This window comes from Trachemys scripta, chromosome 4 (genome assembly GCF_013100865.1).
Source record: "Trachemys scripta elegans isolate TJP31775 chromosome 4, CAS_Tse_1.0, whole genome shotgun sequence".
NCBI lineage: Eukaryota > Metazoa > Chordata > Testudines > Emydidae > Trachemys > Trachemys scripta.
This window is the reverse complement of record NC_048301.1, coordinates 97,451,581-97,473,747: the sequence shown is the minus strand read 5'-3', so window position 1 is coordinate 97,473,747 and position 22,167 is coordinate 97,451,581. Positions and strand designations below refer to the sequence as shown.

Genomic DNA, 22,167 nt, shown 5'->3' with positions numbered 1-22,167 from the left:
CTAACCTTTTTGGTATTTGTAATACTTCTGGAATAATTTTTTTTTAAATAATAATTTTAGTAATTCTCTAGATCAGTGTTTCCCAAACTTGGGACGCTGATTGAGTAGGGAAAGCCCCGGGCGGGCCGTGCCGGTTTGTTTACCTGCCCCATCCGCAGGTCTGGCCACGGTTCACTGTTCCAGGCCAATAGGAGCTGCTGGAAGTGGCGTGGGCCGAGGGACGTACTGGCCATTGGGAGCTGCGATTGGCTGGACCTGTGGACGGGGCAGGTAAACAAACCGGCCTGGCCCGCCAGCGGCTTTCCCTATAAAAGCGGCGTGCCAAGTTTGGGAAACACTGCTCTAGATGATAGGAGCATAGCATTGATCTGCTGTTTTGATTGCAAGTGGATTACACCACCATTTCTGAAGAACTCATGTTCTAATTTCTTTTCCCAGCTGGTCTGTTTGCTCCACAAAAGAGACATTTTATTATTTTTTCAAGACAGTACAAACATAAAAATAATCCAGTATAAGAATGAATGTGTTTTATGCAGCAGACAGGGCCGGCTCCAGCATTTCTGCCGCCCCAAGCAAAAAAAACCAAAAACCGCGATCGGAGGCCGCAGTTCAGCGGCAGGTCCTTCTCTCCTAGAGGGAGTGAGCTACCTGCCGCCCCCAAATTACCGCAGGTGCCGCCCCTCTCCTTTGGCCGCCCCAAGCACCTGCTTGTTAAGCTGGTGTCTGGAGCTGGCCCTGGCAGCAGAGGCCCAATTTCGAAGGGATTTATTTTCTGCACTGGTCTTAATTTAATGGAAATAGAAAGTGATAGAGACAGGTATGTGGGTCCTTTCTTCCTCCTCTGCATCATTTGAAGAGGAGTCAAGCCCCTGGGAAAAACTGGGACCCATCAGGACAGAGGCAGTGTGTGAGATGTCCCTTATCCCTTTTCTCTTAATTACTTAATTCCTTTGTACATGATAACTGTACAGCCAACAGGTAAAGACCCTAGGAGTGAGTGGGGATGATATGGGGAACAGCCACACTATATGGGTGCTACTGATTAATTTAAGCAAAATCAGCCTTCTTTTGTATTTTAAAGTATTGTGCATTGATTTATTTGACCAATATTTTCTAGTATTTCTGCAGTTATATTGATTACCCCATTCTTTTAAACATCAACAAAAATTGTAAACATTTATGATGCTTGTCTGTTCATAAATTACATGTTAAATATAAACATTGCTCTTGTTTTGTTTATATATTGCACCACACCCTTTCAAATGCCACTATAGCAAAATTACAGTATAATTTTTGTGGAAGCAATTACAGCTTTATTTTACTATTGTGGTTTTAGTATAAGCTACATGCAGGCATATGTTGTACTATTTTTAAATCTTCCTGTTGGTTTCCTTTTTTTGTACTCTTCAGTTTCTAAATTTTTTTTTTACTAAAATGGTGGGTCTTGGTGGTATGAATAGTAAAGATACTTTCCAAAAGTTTAATGTAGCCTTTGGACAAATCTTGCAAATGCTTACTACTGGATTTCTATAAGACTGCTTACAGCAGTAAGCATTACATGTGGTAGTATGTTTGAGAGATTGGAACCTGAGAGATCATGCAAGCCAAACCCATTTTTACACAATATATGAAAAGGTTTTTTTTTGTATTTCTTCCTAATGTTCTCTGTTTGGTGGTGGACTTACTTAACTATTGACTATTCACAGTTTTGCTGTTCTTCCTTGTTTGCTTCTTGTGGCCTACATTTTCAAAAGTGGTTTGGGCATCTCAATTTTTGGGTCCTCGACTCCTCTGATTTTCAGAAGGTGGGGTGACTGACACTCTTGGAAAATCTTGCTTTTTTCAGGTGTGTCAAGGTATGTGTCCAAAAAGTGAGGCCACCAAAGACTCTAGTCACTTTTGAAAATTTTGGCCAGTGTGCTGATCTGCAGGGTGATACAGGGTTAGGATAACAGGGCAGAAACGAGAGAGGGAGATGTAAATTATAGAACTTTAGTTTAATATCCAAGTGGAGAAGATAAAGGTGGCTCATCTAGAAAAAGTGAGCAGTATGTAGTTGGTCATTATAATGAGAAATTGTTACTTTATTATATTCACTGGAATGAATTAAATTATTGGTCTCCCTTGAGACTGGAAACATCACTGCAGCCATACCTCTACCAGTACAGAATACCCTTCTAAACTCAAGTCTTCCAACTGTCAGCAATATACCCTATATTGAAATACGTTTTTTTATAATTTGTATTAGCATAGTGCCTAAGAGCCCTAGTCCTGGACCAAGACACCATTGTGTGCTGTACAAAACCAGAACAAGGAAGATGAGACGTAAGATGATGTCCAAACTCTCAACAGTTTTAGCTCTGTGGATAGGAAAGGCCGTATCTTAGAGATGTTATGCAGAAGAATCTTAAGGGAGGACCTAGAGGGAGATCTGAATTGAAGATGATGCCCAGGTTATGGGCCTGAGTGATGTCCAGGATGCTGGTAATGTCAGTGATTAAGAAAGGAAGCTGAGGGTGGGAGCATGTTGAGCTGGAGCTGATGGCAAGATGTCCATTAGGAGATGTCAGAGATACAGTCCAAGAATATCTCGAAGTGACTTTGTACACGGCTGGTACATAGAATTGTACAGTTCCATAATTGTTTTAAACTCTTAAAGAAAAAACCCAACCCCACCCTCTCCTAAAAGATGAAACTAGTACTGAAGAAATTATCAATATCCTGTGCAGTGCAAGGTTGTTACTCTTAATGGTCCCATTATTATTTTGGCTGAAATACTCTTTTATATGGGGCAGTTAGTATCTGTTGAATAAGTTGTTGGAGTGTTCCTTCTCTTTTTGGGGGACCGATCACCTATGGGGCACTCTTATGCTTGCAGTTCAGCACATGTGTAAGGGTTTGTGGGATCCGGGCCCAAGTAATTCCAGGAGTTGGAGCAGTAGCACAGACAGAGATGTGTTAGAGACATAAATGCCAAGTAAAGCAACTTTAAAAATAAAAACATGATTCAGAAGCGTCTAGCAAAGTCTCATGAAGCTTTCAGGACCTTAGTGATCCAGCTTTTGGCTGGTGTCAGTTACTGCAGGGGTTTGCAGCTTGCTCCACAGCATAGCAGAAAGATGAGTTTCTGGCATAGAGCAAGAGCCTGGTTCTGGCATGCAGGTGGATTGTTAATTGTGGCAACAAGAGCATAAATGCTGAAAGAAAAAGTTGCTTAGCAACCATACGGGAACTAGAAGAATGATCCTTCTGGTGGAAATTTTCTTCACGGTTTAACTGAGATTCTGCAGTACAAGGGACTTTTTAGTACCTTCAGCTTGTGCTCAGCTATTTTTTTTACTATTGATCATCAAAGTGATGCTTTAGTGGATAGGCATTTTTTTTAAAAAGTAAGAACTCATTGCTGAGTTTTCTAAATTTACTCTAGATACCAAGAAAGGCAGTTGGCTCTCTGCCACTTCAAAGAATGGAAGACTTTGGAAGGCAGCAAGGAATTTCTTGAACTATGAAAAGAAGGAACTGAGCACAATAGAGTCTCAGATAAGGCAGATTTTCAAAAATGATTGAAAGTAGAATTCTTCCCTGGTATCTGGTTCCAAGTTGTTGAAACTATCCAGGGTTTCCTTCAGCCTTTGGGCATCAGTAAGACCTCAAGGGGGAGAGCAGGAGAGCTAGGCAGATGACAACAAAGTGCTGCTTTTATTGAATATTCCTTAGTTGTTCTTAATGGTAACCTTGTAAATGAGCACATTTTTTTGGCATGTTCTGGTTAAGTGCCTTGTAGTTGAAAAACTCTGATCAATTTATTCCTTTCCCCTAACTCTCATAAATACATAGGTAACAGGAGGGAAGCCTTGATCAGGGGATGAAGGAGCACTGGTCTCTTTCACTGCATTAGCAGGAGATGGGGGGCTTTAGTGTTTGGAATAATTTGTTTGGTGAAAGTAATTTTTTAAATTGGAGGGGAACAGCTTGCTGAGGAGGGCAGTGTGTTTGTGTGTGTCTCAGTTTTTGTTTTTGTTTTGTTATATCATCGTCCCAATTCATAGGGTGTCGTGAAAAGGGTAGAGTGAAGGGGAACGTTTGTTTTAAAACTTCCCATCACTGGAATGGGTGGGTATTTTAAGAGACTCCAGAGGGCCATAGCGTCATCCTCCAGCATACTGTACTTCAGTACAATATAGCCAGTGTGAGGCATTATGCTTAGGATAAAATTTTCAATAGGATCTCAACCTGGCATCTAAAACTCTATCTCCAATATTTATTCATCCGAGTTCTTGTACATAGTCTGATAGCTGGCTTTGCATGTGTATTTGCAACTTTTGCATGAATAGCTGGAAAATGGTGCAAATCACAATCTGAATACAAAACGTTGTATATACAGTTTTATTATCTGCTTTGGAAAAGTTGGCAGTTAATTAAAATGGCAGGGAATAGAGAGCAGTACCTATTTCTGTTCTTTTTAGACTTCTTTGTTACCCGGCTAGGTCAGATTAAATTATTTTGTTTAATTTTAATGTACATGTGTGAAGATTTTGTTTTCATGGAAGTGTTTGTGTGCTTTTGTAAATTAAAAGGTGGTCTTGGTAGGATTTCATGATAATGCTGATACTTTGCTATGTTTTTTATCATAAGAGCAATGGAGCAAATTCGAATGTCATCGGATAGGAAAGAAACCAGAATGACTCTCCATTGAATCTGCAACTTAGATATGTTCTTCTTAGCTGACAACTCTGAAGATTTCAAACCTATTTCCACTTATTCTTGTTTTGCAGCTACCCCATTTTCAACTGCTCTGTGCTAACACAGATATATTTAGCTGTCTATAAATAGCTGTAAACAAATTTGCAGACTTTCTCCCTGTCTCGCTTTGTTCTGTTTTTTAGATGTTGTACTTGCCCAATGAACAAAGAGGACCATTACATACATACATCTCTCTATATATATTGTGTGTGTGTGTGTGTGTGTGTGTGTGTGTGTGTGTGTGTGTGTGTGTGTGTGNGTGTGTGTGTGTGTGTGTGTGTGTGTGTGTGTGTGTGTGTGTGTGTGTGTGTGTGTGTGAGAGAGAGACACCAAATAATTTCAGTTGCTATCTTTTCTCACAACTGGGTGGTTAGCTTTCTTTTATGTAGGCAGGATGCCTACATCATTTTTTTTTTTTAAATGCAAGTTGTTGTTTTTTCTGTTTAATTCCTCTTCTTTCCTCTTGTCTTCATTATATTGTTTCTCTGACAGCACACTGGGAAAAGAATTTACAGTTCCAATCCCTTCATAGATAAGTAAGGTTAAATGCTTAACCCAGTTTCTGTAGCTGTATGGGGTACATCATCCTTAAGGGCTTGACACTGTACTATATAAATCAATGGGAGTTTTCCCCTTTCACTTTAATGGATGCAGGATCAAGCCCTAATAAGCCATGTTCAGGTATGTCTTCACTAGCAACTTTAAAGTGCTGACGCAGCAGCGCTGACGCAGCAGCGCTTTAATATGACTGTGTAGTTGTGGCACCAGCGCTGGGAGAAAGCTCTCGCAGTGCTATTTAAAAAAAACCCACCTCCATGAGGGGAATAGCTACCAGCTCTGGTGCACTGTCTACACTGGCACTTTACAGCGCTGAGACTTGCTGCGCTCCGGGGGGTGGGTTTTTTTCTACACCCATGAGCGAGAAAGTTGCAGTGCTGTGAAGTGGCAGTGTAGACAAGCCCTTAGATTGGCTGAGCAGCAGGCTGTCTGGTCCTTGGGAAGGTATGTGAGAGAGAAGAGAAGGAAGAAACCACACTCTTTGTGGCTGGGAGATGCGGCACCTTTCACCAAGACTCTTAGGATATGTCTACATATGTAGTTGGCATGACTAAGCCGGTTGCCATTGCCCATGCTACCATGGCTACACTACTATTTATGCTCATGCTAGCACGTGTACACAAGCTGAGAATCACACCCCTAATTTGTACTGTTGATGTAGCCTTAGTGCTACTAGTTTCATGGCATAAAAGTAAAAATGATCTAGGTTCTTTGCCCCATAGTTGGTAACCAGGCATATGTTTTGCTTGTAAAATGCTGCATACAGTGGAGAGTTTTAGATGTATTTATTGCCACTTAGTTTTCATGAACTCTGTACTTCCTTAAAACTAATGAAGCATGTAGCCTCTCATTGAAGGTCATTTCTCTAGATAGGTTTTGCGGGGGCTGAAACTGATGAAGTAACACATGCAAATATGTTGTTTTAAAATAAAATGTTAAGAATTGCTTCTGAATTCTTCCCTTCCCTTCCCTCCCTTCCCCCAGGGCCCTCCTATAACATTATTTGCCTTTTACCAGTTGAAACCTATGGTAAATATAGAAAAGTAACGGAAGAACAAGCAGATGAGAGAAATTCAAAATCTATACCTTTATTTGACAAGTTTAGCATTTCCTATAAACTCAAGATGTATCTTGAAATACTTTTCATGAGTCATGTTAGTCACATTGCTGAATTTTTATAACAACAGGAGCTGGTTATTGCTTATCATTTCCTCCTATTAACTAATTTCCTCACAGAAACATGAGTTTTGTATTTCCACGGACCTTCCCTTACTTTCAAATACATGAGTTGAATTCTTTGTGTAGCTGTTTTTGTATTTGTTTGGTAACCACCACATTGTAACCATTTTGTCTCTGTAATAGTGTTACCATTTGAAGGGTTTGAATCCCTGTAATTCAACTACTAGAACAGTATTTTCCTTCAACAAAAATCCCCAGTTTACAACTCACCCTGACATGAATGTGTCACATTCTGTGCAGACTTTAGTGAATCACAGCGCTGTCACTAAGGAAACTGACCTCTGATCTCACTGATTTGTTTTCTGTTTTTAGGTCCTTTCTCACAATTTGTGCACAGTGCTAAATGTTCCACATGACCCAGTGGCCTTGGAAGAGCATTTTCGGGATGATGATGAAGGACCAGTTTCCAATCAGGGTTACATGCCTTATTTAAACAAATTCATCTTGGAAAAGGTAAGTTTTTAGTTCTTCTTGTGTTCTCTCTTCAAGTAAGCAGTTTTAGGATTAGATAATAAACTTAAATGTTCTACTGCAATGATAAATTCCTACACTGGGGGAAAGGGGAGGAGGGAGAGAGAGAGAAAGGGACAGGGAGGAAGGGAAATGAAGAAATGCTGATCCTGATTCTGTACATTGGGACATAATAGAGAAATGCTCTGTGCAGAGTTGTATGCCTTAAAAATGCAAGATGCAGTATTATTATTATTTTTTTTTTCCTTTTTACCCCACTGCCTGGGCCATACTTGTGCAAAGATGTGTTCATGTACATAGTGGATCATGGTTAAAATTATTTTAAAATGTTTGGAACTATATATTGACCTATATTATACTATAGTGATATGTAGACTCAGTTACAAACAGGAAGGGCAGAAATCCCTTGTATCGAAAGAGGGTATTTTAATTTGAAAATCCACAAAAATAGTATTATAGTGGGAGTCAGTAGGTGGTACTGTTAGTTTTAAAAGTTCTTTCTCTTAGTGCACAAGTATAGTCTTTGAAGAAATGCATTGTTAGTTTTGTGATGTATTTTCTTTTTGGGGGGAACTGTGGCAAGCAGCAGGGTTTGCTCTCTACCTTAATCTACCTAACCGAGGCAATCCTTGAGGCAGAGTTGCCTTCTGGGAACTGGACATTAGTGTGTTGTCTGAAATTCCTAAAGAGGGGAGTAGTCTGTGTGTCGTTCGTGACCACCTCTGTTCAAGGCATGGTGTATGAAAGTGTAAAATAAACAGCAATAAGACTATTCCCAGTTTCCCCATCACTGATTTCTCCTCCAATGAGAAACTGATCTGCAAGGCCCCAATATCTGCTACTTCTCTGCAGAGGGGTGACAATAGCTATGCAGATAGTGGCTCCCCTTTTATAGCATTAATGAGTTCCTCCTAATGGAGTCCTGTACCAAGGAATAGCTGAAAAGTTTTGTGCAGCATCATGTGTCACACTTTGTGCAAATTATTTAATGAACCAATTTGTCTTTAATGATAAACTTAAAAATAGCATATGCATTTAATACTGGTGAGCATTACATAGCTTTGAGGTGCATTACACCTGGCAGGTCTGGATGAGGTATTGCCAGCAGTGAAGTTAAGCCTCATCAGGAACACTGGAAGCTCCCAAGAAGGAGGGCCACCGGTGTCCAAACTGTGGCCCCGCCCTCTGTCCCTCCCCTGGCCCCATGCCCACTCCACCTCTTTCACCCCCAAGGCCACTCGCTCCTCGTTGCCTGCTCCCCCCTTAAGGCAGGTAAAAAATGGGAGGGCATAGCCTTCCCACTTTTAAAAGTGATGGGGCCATGGCCCTCTAGCCCCCCCATTCTGGTACCACTGAACCTCATCCCTTCCTTTAGTTTTAACCAGTCAGCCCCCTCTATCTCTCCGGACTTTGGTTCTCCCACAGATTTCACACTCTTCCCTCCGTTTGTGTGTGTGTGTGTGTGTGGGGGGGGGGGGGATAGGGGGGGGTTTTTGGTGTGTTAGCCATTAAAGCACATCAGGGTACATCATGATGCTGATGTACCTGTTACTCTCTTGGCCATTCTGTGATGAAGCATTCTGCAGTGTTAACTTGTAAATGTGAAAGCATTTTAGTTTAAATTAAAGAGACTGTTTGTTTATTCTGAAATACAAACAATCCATCAGTTTTTCCTACCAAATCTTCCAAAGAAAAAAAGGGCCTTGTTTTTCCCAAAATGAAGAGTTGTAGGTGGAGAGCCTGAACTGTAGTCCCAACTTTTTACAAATGCCTTTCATAGGCAGTATCAAGTCATTAAGCCAGTTGTCATCTGCAATGCAGTGTCAAAGAGAGAATAGAAAAAGGGAAATGGAAAGCCTCCTAAATGCTTAAATGAAATATGCTTTCATTTAAAAAAGTGTGCATAAGAAGAGTGGGCACTTTGTGTGTGAGTGGGGGAGGAGGAAAGGAGGAGGGAAGGAGTAACTGCGCTATTACCATTTAATAGCACTTTAATTTGCAAAACATTTTCATCTTAAAAGGAAAAAGTTGAGAAACCCAGGTTCAATTGCCCAGAATCTCTTGCTTTGTAATGCTAATTAAATGTCAGATATTTGAAAATGCTTGTATCTTGGATACAAATTAAAAAAGGGTTTTTTTGTGCTGCTCAAGAAACTTTTTTTTATTCCTTTTTTAAGATCTGAATTATGCATTGCTGCACATACAAAGCTGTCTTTGTGGACAGTAAAAATCTTCATTGTAGTCTGTTTTCTTTGGCAGTTTAGGAGGTATGAACAAGTGTCAGAAGAGAAGAGAGATGCACTGGGTGAAGGCACGGATGCATGCCATTTCTCCCTTGGAAAAATGAATTTTTGCTTTTCCCCATTTTAGTAATTTGTGCCTTAGTCTGGATGATCTTAGAACAAGTGAACAAATACCTCTCCAGGACTTCCCCCCAAAATCTGTATTCCTAAACAAAAATATTTACATATTAAACACTGCATGATCAAGTCCTTAGCACTCTATTATTCCTTATGGAACTCCCACTTATTCCAAAGGACACTGTTGATTTCCAGACATGCAGTTTCCTATGAATTCTTCTGGTGAGGTGATGGTATAACTGTCCTCCTGTTGTCGTCAATGAGAGCAGAAGCAGCCTGTTTTGAAGGAGTTCTTAAACTCACAGGGTATTTTGCTTTTTGAAAATTACCCAAACTCTCTCCTTTTATTTAAAATAATAAATCCTTGCATTTGGATTTTAATAAGATTCAACATTTCTTAGAAAGTAAACATTGGTGTTAGTATATGGCATAGACACTCTGATGTTTTAGATGGCCTTTAGACTAAAATTAATTATCAGCTTGTTTTTAGTGGAAATTAGAAGCTTTTGCATTAGTTTTGTAGTGCAGTGTTTCTCAGTGTTCATAAACTATCCAAATCATTTTATCATCAGCAAACATGCCAATCTGTATAGAAAAATCACTTTGTGGTGCCAAACCAACAACTCATATTATCCTGCCTCACTTCTAGAGTAAATCTCATTGAGAAAACTGTTCAAGCTTTTAAAATCTTTCTTCTTGTACTCCTGAATATAAATGAATTATTTATCTAAAGTACTAGGGAATGAGTTGCCCTGCAACAAAGCCTCCATTGTTGAACCAGGGAAGCATGGAGAAATGCCCAAATTGGCAATTTGATGAAGGAAGCGAGTAGCAACAAACTTTCTTTATTGGTATATGGAATTAGTATTACTAATACCTCCATTTATATTTTCATTATACCACCTTTATAGTTTCCAGGCAGCTGTCTTGATATTTTTGCATTTCAGATGCCTTCAGTTCAACATTCTTTCTCTTTAATTATACTTATTTCTGTTGCGTGAAAAATAAATAGAGAGAAAAATATGTATCTTGCCAGTCTGGTTTTTTTCATACTGTGTTTTTTATTTCTCTGCTTTTTATGCACTTATTATTGAGTTGTCAGTAATATCTCACATGGATATCAGCCAAAATTATAATAGAAGAGTTACATAAAATTGTACCAAATCACATTTCCTTTCACTTACGCTGGTGGTAGCATTTTACACCCTGCTTTTCGTATGTCTAAAGAACTATACAAGATGCAAGCCAGTGAAGAATCAGACCCATAAACTCCAAATTCTTTCAGCTCCTTGAGGACTGTCTTTGTGTATTGTAAAGCTCCAGGCAGGCTGTTGAATTTCTGTACTTAGTTGTACTTAAGGCCATTTTGTTTGGTCAAATGGTGCTACTGGGATATTATGGTTGCGGTGTTTTTGTTTTGTATACCAAGAAAACAAACAAACAATCCTAGTGGATTCAGACTTAAATCTTTTGTAGTTACAGTGTAAAATTTCTTTTGGAGGAGATGGAGGTGTTCTGTATCTTTTTTATTATACTTCATTGTTTTAAGTAAGAGTGCTTTTTCAACTTCTCTTTTAGTTCATCTTGTATCTTCCTTTGCACAAAAGCACAAATTAATAATCTGATAGTTTTAGAATACTATAGAAGTTTCCAAGCAAAATGGTGACTTTGAAGTAGATTGCACACATTCCATAGAGAGTAGAGTAAAAAGCATATACTGGTGTATGGTGTACATTTTGTTATTAAAACTAACGTTAATCTTTAAGAACATGTTTGTTAGGATTCTACATTATTCGGATAGGTCACAAGCAGAATGAGACTCCTATAAAATGTATGAATAAAATTCAAGATCAGGCTCTGTCTGGGTTTAAAAATTCTTACAATATTTTGGAGTCCAATCAAGTCAGTTTCTCTATTAGTATTTTTAAAGCTAATTTTGCAACTTTTTTTAAATTAAAAATCCAGGATGGCTTTTGCTCCTATCTGATTTTATAAATGGTTATTTGTTTATGTCACAACAAGAAGCTTGTGTATGTTTATTACTGACTTTCTGTCCATTTGCCAGCAGTTATTCCTATCCAGAAAGGTAGTTTTGAAAATTTTACAAATGCCTCTTAATCATTTTAAGCTCATCTTGTGTAAATACCTATAATTGTAACTTGAGATCCCATTCAACTGTCTCTTGAAATGCAAACATTATTCAGAGGGCTAAAATATGATAATGGTAATAGCTTGTTTATTACTTCACCACCTTGAGTGAAGCTTTGTTAACTGTGCATCCCAAATTAAAGCAGCCAAGATTTCCATGGTGTGGATTTAGCTCTAGAAAAATTAGCTGATGATTTGGGGACTTGGATTTTTTCCTTTGCAGTTTTATTTGAAGAATGTACATATAAGAAAGGATTATGGCATCAGCTAAACAAAACTTGCAAGAAGGCTATTGGGCATTTACTTTTTGGTAAAAGTGCGCTATTTAGTTTCTCTTTCCCTTGGGTTTCAACATCATTGTATTTGGTGCAATATGTGGACATTACATACCCTCTTAAGCTCTTCATCCCTTTTTAACAATAGGCTTAATGGTTAAAAAAAAATTCCTGAAGTGACTCAAGATGAATTGAATCATGATTCACCTCAGAAATATATACTAGGAGCTACATAGAGTTAGCAAAAGAGGACCTATTTTAGGGCCAAGTCAGAGTCCTGCAATAAACTCTGCATGGAGCTCATTACAGGATCAGTGCCTTAGTAACTATTTTTAATTGCAAATAAATAGAGCTTAGAATAATTAGCAAATTGATCAGACAGAAAAATTATTTTCTAAACTATTTGTACGTGGCCATTTCCCCAGTGAAAATGTGAGGTTTCCTACACTTATTTGATTTGGATTTTATAAATTAAAATAAAATAAACAAAACCCTGCTGTTTGAAAACAGGAAAAGGAAAATAACACCTGGATCTACAGCTGCTATGAAAGTATCAGAGGGGTAGCCATGTTACTCTGGATCTGTAAAAAGCAACAGAGTCCTGTGGCACCTTATAGACTAACAGAAATATTGGAGCATAACCTTTCGTGGGTGAATACCCACTTTGTCAGATGCATGTGGGTATTCACCCACGAAAGCTTATGCTCCAATACTTCTGTTAGTCTATAAGGTGCCACAGGAGTCTTTGTAGCTGCTATGAAAGTACTGTAAGGCTTTTTAAAAAGTGCTGCAGTATATTGGTAAGCAAATGGGAAGTGCTTTCCTGATCCAGCAACTTCAACATCCCAACTGTTTGAAGGATCTGGCTGAAAAAGGAAGCCTTGTCCAGGACAAAGTAATGGCAAATACCACCGATCTATGCTGAATCAGCTGTTTGGGAATCATTAACTAGGTACCTGTATTATAATGGCAAAGTTACCTGCACCCTATGGTGTCGCTTATACATTATATATTTAAATAATGTCCTAAAGGGTGCTTGGCACTTTACACAACAGATTTAGGCAAGTCCCTGCCACAAAGCGCTGTTTAGTCAAGGAAGACAAAAAACAGAGGAGGAATGGAGGACCGTAGCAAACGTACAAGCAAAGGGATTACAGTCATGTTTAGCATATGTCTTATTAGAGCCATGATTTGTGTAGACTTTGTTTTAGGTATTTATTTTCTAAATGTTCTTTAACATGTCTTTTGACCCCTCCATCCTCACATCTCCACTTGCAAGATAGAGGTAGTGTAACAGACTTGACAGGCTATGGCCTTCTTTAATGATATCCCCCTTCCCCCCAGCCCCCATTAGTCTAGTATTTACTTTTTAGTATGTTGTTGGGTTTTTTTGTTTTTGCTTAATCCCTGTGTGACCAGGGTCCTAGTGGGGAGCCAGTTGTGGTCACTCAATTAGGGTGAACTGCAAAGAATGAGAAAGAGTATGGTTAAAAGATCAATATACATACAGACATGAGTTCAATTCATCTGAGGTTCAGATTCATAGCAGAGATGGTGAGCCTTGTAGTTGTAAAGAGTTCTTTCAGAAATAGTTCATAGGTTATAGTCCAATGTCCAAATATCATATTCAAGGCATAACTGGGACCTCAGTCTTGCGACTCAAACTTCCCCTGATGACGCCTAAGCAGATCTGAGATGACAGAATCAGGACCCAAGGATCTTTTATACAATTTCACGTAATTGGGATGACTTTGAAGGAGGTACTTAGCTATAGAATTAACATAAGGCCATTTGCTTGTTCCTCCACCATTCACAGTACATTTCAAAGCAAGATGAATACTGAGATATCCCGTGTTTACAATTCATTTAAATGCCAGGATCTTCTTTTGACCTCCGAATTCTCAGAATACAGCATAGACAGGGACTATTGATTACATTGTCGACCCTACTCATATATATGTAAATACACAAAAACACAAACATTATCTCCCCAGATGTCTTTTGAGGGTTATTTATTTTGCAGGATGTTTAACCCTTTCTAGCCATGTGTCACACCCTGATTCTGCACTCTAGTCAACTCACTCGCTTTCTTGTTTTAGCCCTTATCTTGCCACTGTTTATAGTCATTTACTCCTGAGGTAACTCTGTACCAAAAAAAAAAAAATTCTGTGCACAATATTTTAAAATTCTTCAAATTTTATTTGTCAATAAATGTGGAGGCTCCAACATGGCAGTGTGGAGCACAGGCCATTGGCTGCATGGAGGTGGGAGATCACCCTGCAGCCCCCACCCCTCCCAGGACAGGGAGTGCGCAAGGGCCGGGCCTGCCCCAGAAACAGATGGGGGGTGAGAGGGTTCTGTGTAGGGTAATCTGGGTGTGGGAGGCTCTGGAGATCTGGATGCACACAGGCTCTTTTGGGGGGTTCTGGGTGCGGGGTTAATGGGACTCTGCAGGCATATCCAGATGAAAGTGGTTGGGGCTCAGCGGGGTGTGTCTGTCTGGATATGGGGAGATGGGGCTCCCCACATCCATGTTCTGTACATATTACAAAAAAGCAAGCAAAATCCCATTACAATGCAAAATGTGTCTTTAACTTCTGTGTAGGCAAAGAAACAGCATTACAAAGCTGTAGAGTTATGAGTGATGAAGTAGGTTTTAAATCTAACATGAATGAATGCATAAAATTATTATAGTATGGGAAGAATCTTCAACATCTGGAAATCATTCACAAATTATATACACAGATACTAAAGATGGTACAGGACGATGAAGAAGAAACTGGAAATTTTCAAAGTTATTTCAAAATAAGGAAAATGTGTGAGTTTAGGAGGAAATTACAGGGGTATGTGAGGGTTATGTGTTCATAATCACATGCAGTCACTTATTTTTGAATGATTGTGATTATGACTTTATTACAATAGCAGCACATGTAACATAATAAAGTAGTAAAATATATTACAACAAACCTCTCACAGTTACTCTTCTGTCTATAGCTTTTAGGTTTTTTTTTATATGATGATGTCTGGATTCACTCCATCCAAGTAACTCAGTGTAACATACAGATAGTTGTAGTTAAGAAGGTGATAGTTATAGAAATGTGGCAGTGTTTAAACTAGGCCACTGGAGTAAATATGAAATATGGTGAATTCTCCTTCACTGAAGTTTTTAAATCAAGATTTGATGTCTTTCTAAAACATATGCTTTAGTTCAATCAGAAACTGTGGGTTTGAAGCTGATTTTACTGGATGTGATTCCAAGACCAGTGTTATGCAGGAGGTCAGATTAGATGACCATACTGGTTCCTTTGGGCCTTAAAGTTTCTGAATTTATTAATTAGAATTTTCTTGGTGCTTTAGTGTCATTTGATCAATACATTCTCACTTATGTTTATCTGTATAATATCCTGTGCTGTTTCATGTAGATTTTTTTTTTTCATTTCTTTCTTTTTAGGTTCAAGGGAACTTTGACAAAGTTGAGTTCAATAGGATGTGCTGGACTCTCTGCTTCAAAAAGAACCTCACTAAAAGTCCTTTGTTCATTAGCGATGAAGATGCCTTCAAAGTTTGGGTTATTTTCAATTTTTTATCTGAGGACAAATACCCATTGGTCATTGTACCTGAGGAGGTAAGAAGAAACAGTGATTTTAAAATGCTTAACACACGTTCTTTCAGTGTCCAAATTGACCTCTGTTGCTGGTGCAGTAGAACCTCAGAGATACAAACACCTCGGGAATGGAGGTTGTTCATATTTTTGAAATGTTCATAACTCTGAATAAAACGTTTGGTTGTTCTTTCAAAAGTTTACAACTGAACATTGACTTACTATAGCTTTGACACCTTATTATGCAGAAGAAAAATGCTGCTTTCCCTTTATTTATTTTTTAAATTTCTTTAGTTTGTTTAACACAGGACTGGACTGTATTTTCTTTTTATTTATTTATTAATTTATTTTGTCTTTGCTGCTGCCTGATTGCATACTTCCAGTTCTAAATGAGGTGTGTGGTTGACTGGTCAGTTTGTAACTCTGTTGTTCATAACTCTGAGTTCTGCTGTATTTGGTGCTCTTTTGAAATGGTTAAGGAAAGTGTCTACAACCTTTGGAAGAGAAAAATATCTTTTGAAGTGAATACAATTGTTTCCTTTTTTTAATGACTGAAGTTTTTTCTGAAACAAACTGCAGAGTCTGTCTTTAAAAGAGCATCTGTTGTGAGGAACTGTGGTGTAGCAGGAGTGCTGGCTGGTTCCTGGTAAACAAGGGCTTAACTTCAGCTCAGCTCTCTTCTCATTGCACATGTGCTGAGGGACAGGCTTAGGGTTACCATACGTTCTCTTTTTCCCGGACATGTCTGGCTTTTCGGCAGTCAAACCCCTGTCCGGGGGGAATTGCCAAAAGCCGAACATGTCCGGGAAAATGGCGGCTCTGCTCCTCCCCGACTCTTCGGCTCTGTTTAAGAGCTGGGCTGCCCGAGCGCTACCGGCTTCGGGCAGCCCCCGTGCCTCCAGACCCTGCGCCCCCAGCCGGGCACTTCCCCTCCCGGGCTCCGGCGGCGCAGGGTCCGGAGGCATGGGGGGCTGCCCGGCAAACCCTGAAGCTGGTAGCGCTGAGGCAGCCCTTTCCCAGTGGCTGGGAGTGGGAGGGAGGAGGGGGCGGAGTTAGGGCGGGGAAGGGGTGGAGTTGGGGCGGGGCTAGGGGTGGGGAAATGGGCGGGGCCAGGGCCCGTGGAGGGTCCTCTTTTTTTATTTATGAGATATGGTAACCCTAGACAGGCTATAAGAATGACTCTGACTCTGGACAGAGAGGAAAGGTTGTTTTTGGAAAGGGGGGCTCCTTACCCAGGGCTCATGGTACTGGACTGAGCCCCTAGATGTGAAGTTTATTTTTTCTGCTTCTGTTAACTTTTATTTTCTTCTTGCAAATACACACTCTAACCCTCAACAAATTTAAATCTTGAGGATCAGACCTTGTTTGTTTTGTGTGTGTGTGTGTGTGGTGTTTAACCGCTGCACCTGTTCACATGTGGTTAAGTTGAATTCCTCAGAACCACCCACACAGTCTCACTCTAAAGAAAACTTCTCCTCTTACGTCTATCCCAGTGTTGTAATGTTTTAGAAGATTCTGATCTTTTTTCCCACTCCAGAGAGCAGAAGTTTGAAGATTTTCACTAACCACCTTGTTTTAGTGTAAAAAAAAAAAAAAATAAAAAAAAATTCTGCTTGAAACAGTGGCCGCTTGCTGTAGAAGCGAAGAGTTGTGCTGTGAATGAAGCACCAGAGATGAACTGCCTGTAATTTAAGAACTTGAGTAACTATAGGCAGGCATCTCACTTAAACTAGAACAGAACTTTTAAAAGGTAAAAAGTAGGAGCTTATCCCATGGAGAAGAGGAAAGCCATAATGTGGCAGCTCCTGTATGACGCTATATAAAATCCAGTTGAATGGACTGTAGTCAGTATGATTCTTCAGCACTTTTGGGGCTTTGCCAACAAATGTTTAGAGTCAAGGATCAAAACAGGGTGATTCAAATTCCACAACATCACAAATAAAAATGAATGTAAATTGTTTATTATGCTAAGTACATTGCGTGTTCAAACAGTGCGATGAATGCTCCTTATTTACTGACACATTTACTTCACACATGTATCAATCTCAGACCATTTTATTCATAAAAATACTGGGCCTGATTGATTCTCTTCAGTTTTATCCTGAGGAGTGTGGTGGGTCTTTTTTTTTTTTTTTTTTTTTTTACACTGGTGCAAACTTCAGTGATTCCAGTGGAGGGTATTCCTGATTCTCACTGGTGTGAGATTAGAAGCCCCCTTTTCTTTACACCACTCTGAATACAGCAATGTCACTTGGTGTAGTACGGGAGAGAGTCTTTGACTATTGTCCCTGAATAAACATCTCCTCATCAACATAAAATGAACCTCTGTGTTTTGCCAGGGCAGTTTATTTAGCCACAGGACACTTTCACCCTCTGACAATGTTTTAACTATGCTGGGGCTTGGTGGTGTCCTAACCAGAACTTACGGGTTTCTTTCTCCATTTTTTTCCTCAAAGTTTGGAGTATCTGGCAGTGACTCTTCTGTAAGCCAAGGAGCAAGTCAGTATTGGCTAGGGTCACTCAAGAGCAACGTATGATTCTCTCCCTCCCTCTCCCTCCCCAGAAGGTGCTCTGAGCCCCTAATGAACTGTAGAACTTGGGACACAGATTCAGACCCCTTATCTAGTGCTTGATTGTGCTGGCTGCTAGACAGCCTGGCTGGCCTGAGAGTAAATATTTGGCATCTTGCTATCTAATACTATCATTAGAAGCAGAGCCCCGGTGCTGAGGTGTAGACCTTTCTCTCCTCTGAAATCTCATGCTGCTACAAACATCTATTGCTGGGTGCATAACCACAATATTCCTGAGACTGCCAGACAGGCTGCATCATCAGCTCCAAAGCTAATGTGCACGCTACATACTCCAGATTTTGGGTCTCTTTCATAGACAGTCTTTGTTCATTTCCTCTCCCCACAGACGTACATTTCATTCAGGAAAAAGTGCGGCATGTTGGTTAGTATCTCTCATTTTCACTCTTGATTTGATTTATCATCTTTTAGAGCAGACACCATCTGTATCTTCTTTGTTATTGCAAAGTGTTTAAGTTTCATATGATCTAAAGAAAGTTTATAAAGTTATTTGCAATGTTGTTGCAGCTATATTGGTCCCAGGATATTAGAGAGACAAAGTGGGTTAGGTAAGCTTGAAAATTTCTCCCTTTCACCAACAGAAGTTGGTCCAGTAAAAGACATTACCTCACCCACCTTGTCTTTATTAAGTCATTTGGACTATTCCGTTCTTATCATGCACAATGCATATATTCTTTCTTTAACTCTTCACTTTGGGTCAATACAAGTAATGTAATTTATCGCAACCAGAGCAATAGAAGATAGAAGTGATGTCTCCTATTTGACACTATTTTTTGTTTGCTTTGCATCTATCAGTGTGGAGTTCTGTCTTCCTGAAAGACTTGTTTTAAAAACAAATGTATTCTGAACCAAGAAATAAAATTAAACAACTTTCAACATATATTAAGAGGGTTTTTTTTAGCTTTATAGACTTTTGATATTTTTACCTTTTAAATACTTAGTGTCTAACTTTTTAATATCACATCTAAAATCCTGATGAGTTCTCCTAAGCATTCTTTAATACAAACTTGTTGATGTCTCTTTAGGAAGGGAGACTTGGTGGGGGGGGGGGAAAGGGGGGGAGTTGGAAATCTCTAGCTATTTTAAGTAGCTTCTTTTAGTTCCATAGTGATATTTAATGTGACAGCTAATCAAGCTGTTTGTCTGTTTTTTTAAACATATACCACCTCACTTTGCTTTAGGTTCCATTTTATAATGGAGAAGAATGATTAATCCACCACAGTACAGTCTCTCCCCTATTTTCTGCTGTTGAGTATAAGAAGAGGTTTGCTTATCAGGTGTAGTGTGATACATAAAGTGCTTATTTGTAAGATACAGTGCAGTTTTGCAATAAAATGGATAGACTGTTGTGAACCTTAACAGCATTTCACTACAGCCTACCAGTGATTTATTTGGAAGAAGGGTGATTAACCACAGTAATCATTCACTATAACTTCCCAGGCAGGGAATGTTGTTTTCCCCACCTCTCTGTTTCTATGGCTTGGGTTATCATTTAAGTATAGTACAACACAGCCTACAGCTCTGAGTCCTTTGTGTGACCTCCACCTCTCTCTCCACACTCCAACTCCCACAGGAATTTCATAAATTGGTGGGGAAATTTGGCCCAGTGCCTATAGATAAGAATGCTGGTCACTTCAAAATTCCTGCTGTTCATCACACATTTTAGATCTTTCTATATTGTTGACGATCAGAAGATCTGACTGTTAGAAAGGAATGGAAAGGAGCTTCTTGGATCTCTAATGACTGCAGTGGACCAGTTTTTGTCCAAAACCTGGGTGAACATGTAGAAAATATTTGCAGAGTCCTAGGTTCCATGCGAGCTAGCTGCCTGAATGTTGATGTTCCCATTCTCTGGTTTGGATGGATGCCCTCTCAGCTAATCTATTCTCTGCTGTTGCCCACTCTTCAGAAGTGTGGAGAGTAGCACATTAGAGTAAAGAAGGACTGAAGTGCTCCAGAAGTAGTCCAAGGGATGAGTTGCAGGTCTGTCTGATATGCTTCCCCTTCCTGGGTCAGGAGGGGAATATTGGGTATTGGTGGGATGGAGCTGTTTAGTATGGCATACTCCTCTCCACAACCAGTAGATTTCTGTGTAGTAGTGCTGGGAAAAAAAAAAAAAATTCTTTGGCTCATCTGCAGTTTTTAAACCCCCCTTAGAGAGAGTGGATGGGTTAGTATACATCCATAGGACAGCTAGAAAGCAGCACCATGTCTGCTTGGGGGGGAGATGCATAAGAGGAGGTGCTCTTGTGGATGGCCCAGAATTCACAGGGGTGGAGCATATTTTGCCACTGAGCATAGTGCAGTTAAACCCAAACCCATTCTCCTCTGCCACCTCCACACTTCCACAAACTCCTTCTCTTGGCAAGGAGAATGGGTTTGGGTTTTGTGCAGCTTGAAAGCCACTGGCACTCCAGGGTACATTTCCCCTCCTTTTTGTGATGGACTGTTCTAGGCCTAGGACTTGGGTCTGAAATTTTCTCACAAGGGTGATTGAGCCTGTTTATGCACTCAATAATTTTGCACCTATGTAATTCTATTGATTTAAGTGGAGTTGCACCTTAGTTGCAACAGTCTGAATGAAGAATCAGGACCACTAACTTCCTGGCTTGTTAATGTTTTGTACATTTGTACTTATGCAGCTGTGTTGATCTAATGATAATAGAAAGCTAATATGGCTTTAATGGACTTCTACTGGAGGATGGGAGAGGACATGGTCCCATGAAAGGATCTCTTACAAAGGGATTAGCAGAATAAATCTATTGAAAAACCACTTCCTTAATGTATTCTCTTGGTGACTGGGAGGTTGGAGGCAGATACTAATTCTGGGAAAGTAGGCATGTTTTCACTTGACAGTAAGAATCTTTGTAGTACACAAAATAAAATGATCCTGTTACTGACATGTAGGCTTTTCCTGGAAGGGAAAGGATAAATCTGAGCAGAGTGGTTGTGCCAAACTGTGTCTTGCTGTTGTTGTCTCTGCCTGTTTTAAAGCGAGCTAGATTGAGCGCAGCTCTCTGAATTAGTGAAATAATTAGTCAGAAATAGCCTTGTCTTCTCTTATGGCAGGAAAACGTTGACAAGTAGGTAGGTATTGCAGGGTGCTCTGAAAATGGTCTAGCCATGTTGTATGGCATATTCTATCCTCCACTACCATTCCTGTTAAGCACCCAACAGCGTTCTCTCCAGCTCTCACAGATGTCTTCCTCGCTTTTATTAGGTACCTAGTCGGATGGGGGGAGGGATAGTTGAAATAGAAGGGTGGTGGAGAGAATTGTAATAATAAGCAAAACATTTCCAGCTGCATCTCCAATTTTTAATATTGCTTTCACTGCTCTTCTTATCTGTTAGACTTGGTGGTATGTCTCACCGTTCTTTAACTGAAATGTGTCTTATCTTTAAAAAAGATTTCCAAACGTTTCCCCCTTCTTCTGTTTCAGCACATGCGACTGTTACCTTGGAAATGCTTTATCATCTAAATCTATGGTGTGTGGTTAGTAAACAACCATATTCTTGAGCCAGCCTTAATAATGAAATGTGCAGAGCTGTGTAATGCGAATCACTATATAATGATGTATTGTGTTATGTTCAATAAACACTTGAAAATTTTAAAAATAAAGCAAATATACATTGCCTTTTTATTTATTTAAATGTTCCCAGACCCTGTTTGAGGCCAAATTGTGTAAGTAATTACATTGTTTTAAGCTAAAAAAATTTCTAAATCTGCTTTGCTTCAGACCAAAAGTGTGGTGGTGATGCATGCAGCATGGCGAGTAGTACTACGAAGCACTATGCTCTGCTCTGTCTCATATCAATACAAGTTGCAATGAAAGTCTCTTCTATGGCAACTCTTCTTTGACAAGCTATTTTGGTAACAGCAAAACAGAAATGGTTTCTTCTTTGTGTGTCCATGCCTCATTTTTCTTGTAAAAATTATATATTTTCATGACTGAACTAGGAGTGTGAATGGAGTGCATGTTAGTGATTCTGAAAAATTGCGTGGAGAAAGTATTTTTGACTACCTGACTTACACTAGCTGTTAATGTAATGGCTGCTGTTTTGCCAGACATGCCAGGGGTTGAACCAGGTACAACTTGAGCTAAAGAGACAAGGCTCTTTAGTAGGGGCTGTAACAGACTCTCATGCCCTGTGAGTTGGGAACAGAGGGCAACTTGTATCACATG

The 22,167-nt window shown here is 39.6% G+C and overlaps 1 protein-coding gene and 1 long non-coding RNA gene across 5 annotated transcripts in view; one reads left to right on the top strand and one right to left on the bottom strand.

Annotated features, from left to right (window-relative positions):
* LOC117877189 overlaps positions 1-22,167 on the bottom strand; it is a 240,668-nt gene that overhangs the window by 101,446 nt on the left and 117,055 nt on the right. The window lies entirely within an intron of this gene.
* The window catches only part of SWAP70 (switching B cell complex subunit SWAP70), a 53,190-nt gene that overhangs the window by 1,881 nt on the left and 29,142 nt on the right, over positions 1-22,167 (top strand). Inside the window, exons 2-3 of the mRNA XM_034770036.1 lie at positions 6,853-6,993; positions 15,246-15,419. Of these exons, the coding sequence (XP_034625927.1) occupies positions 6,853-6,993; positions 15,246-15,419 (315 nt within the window). The remainder of the gene's footprint in view (positions 1-6,852; positions 6,994-15,245; positions 15,420-22,167) is intronic.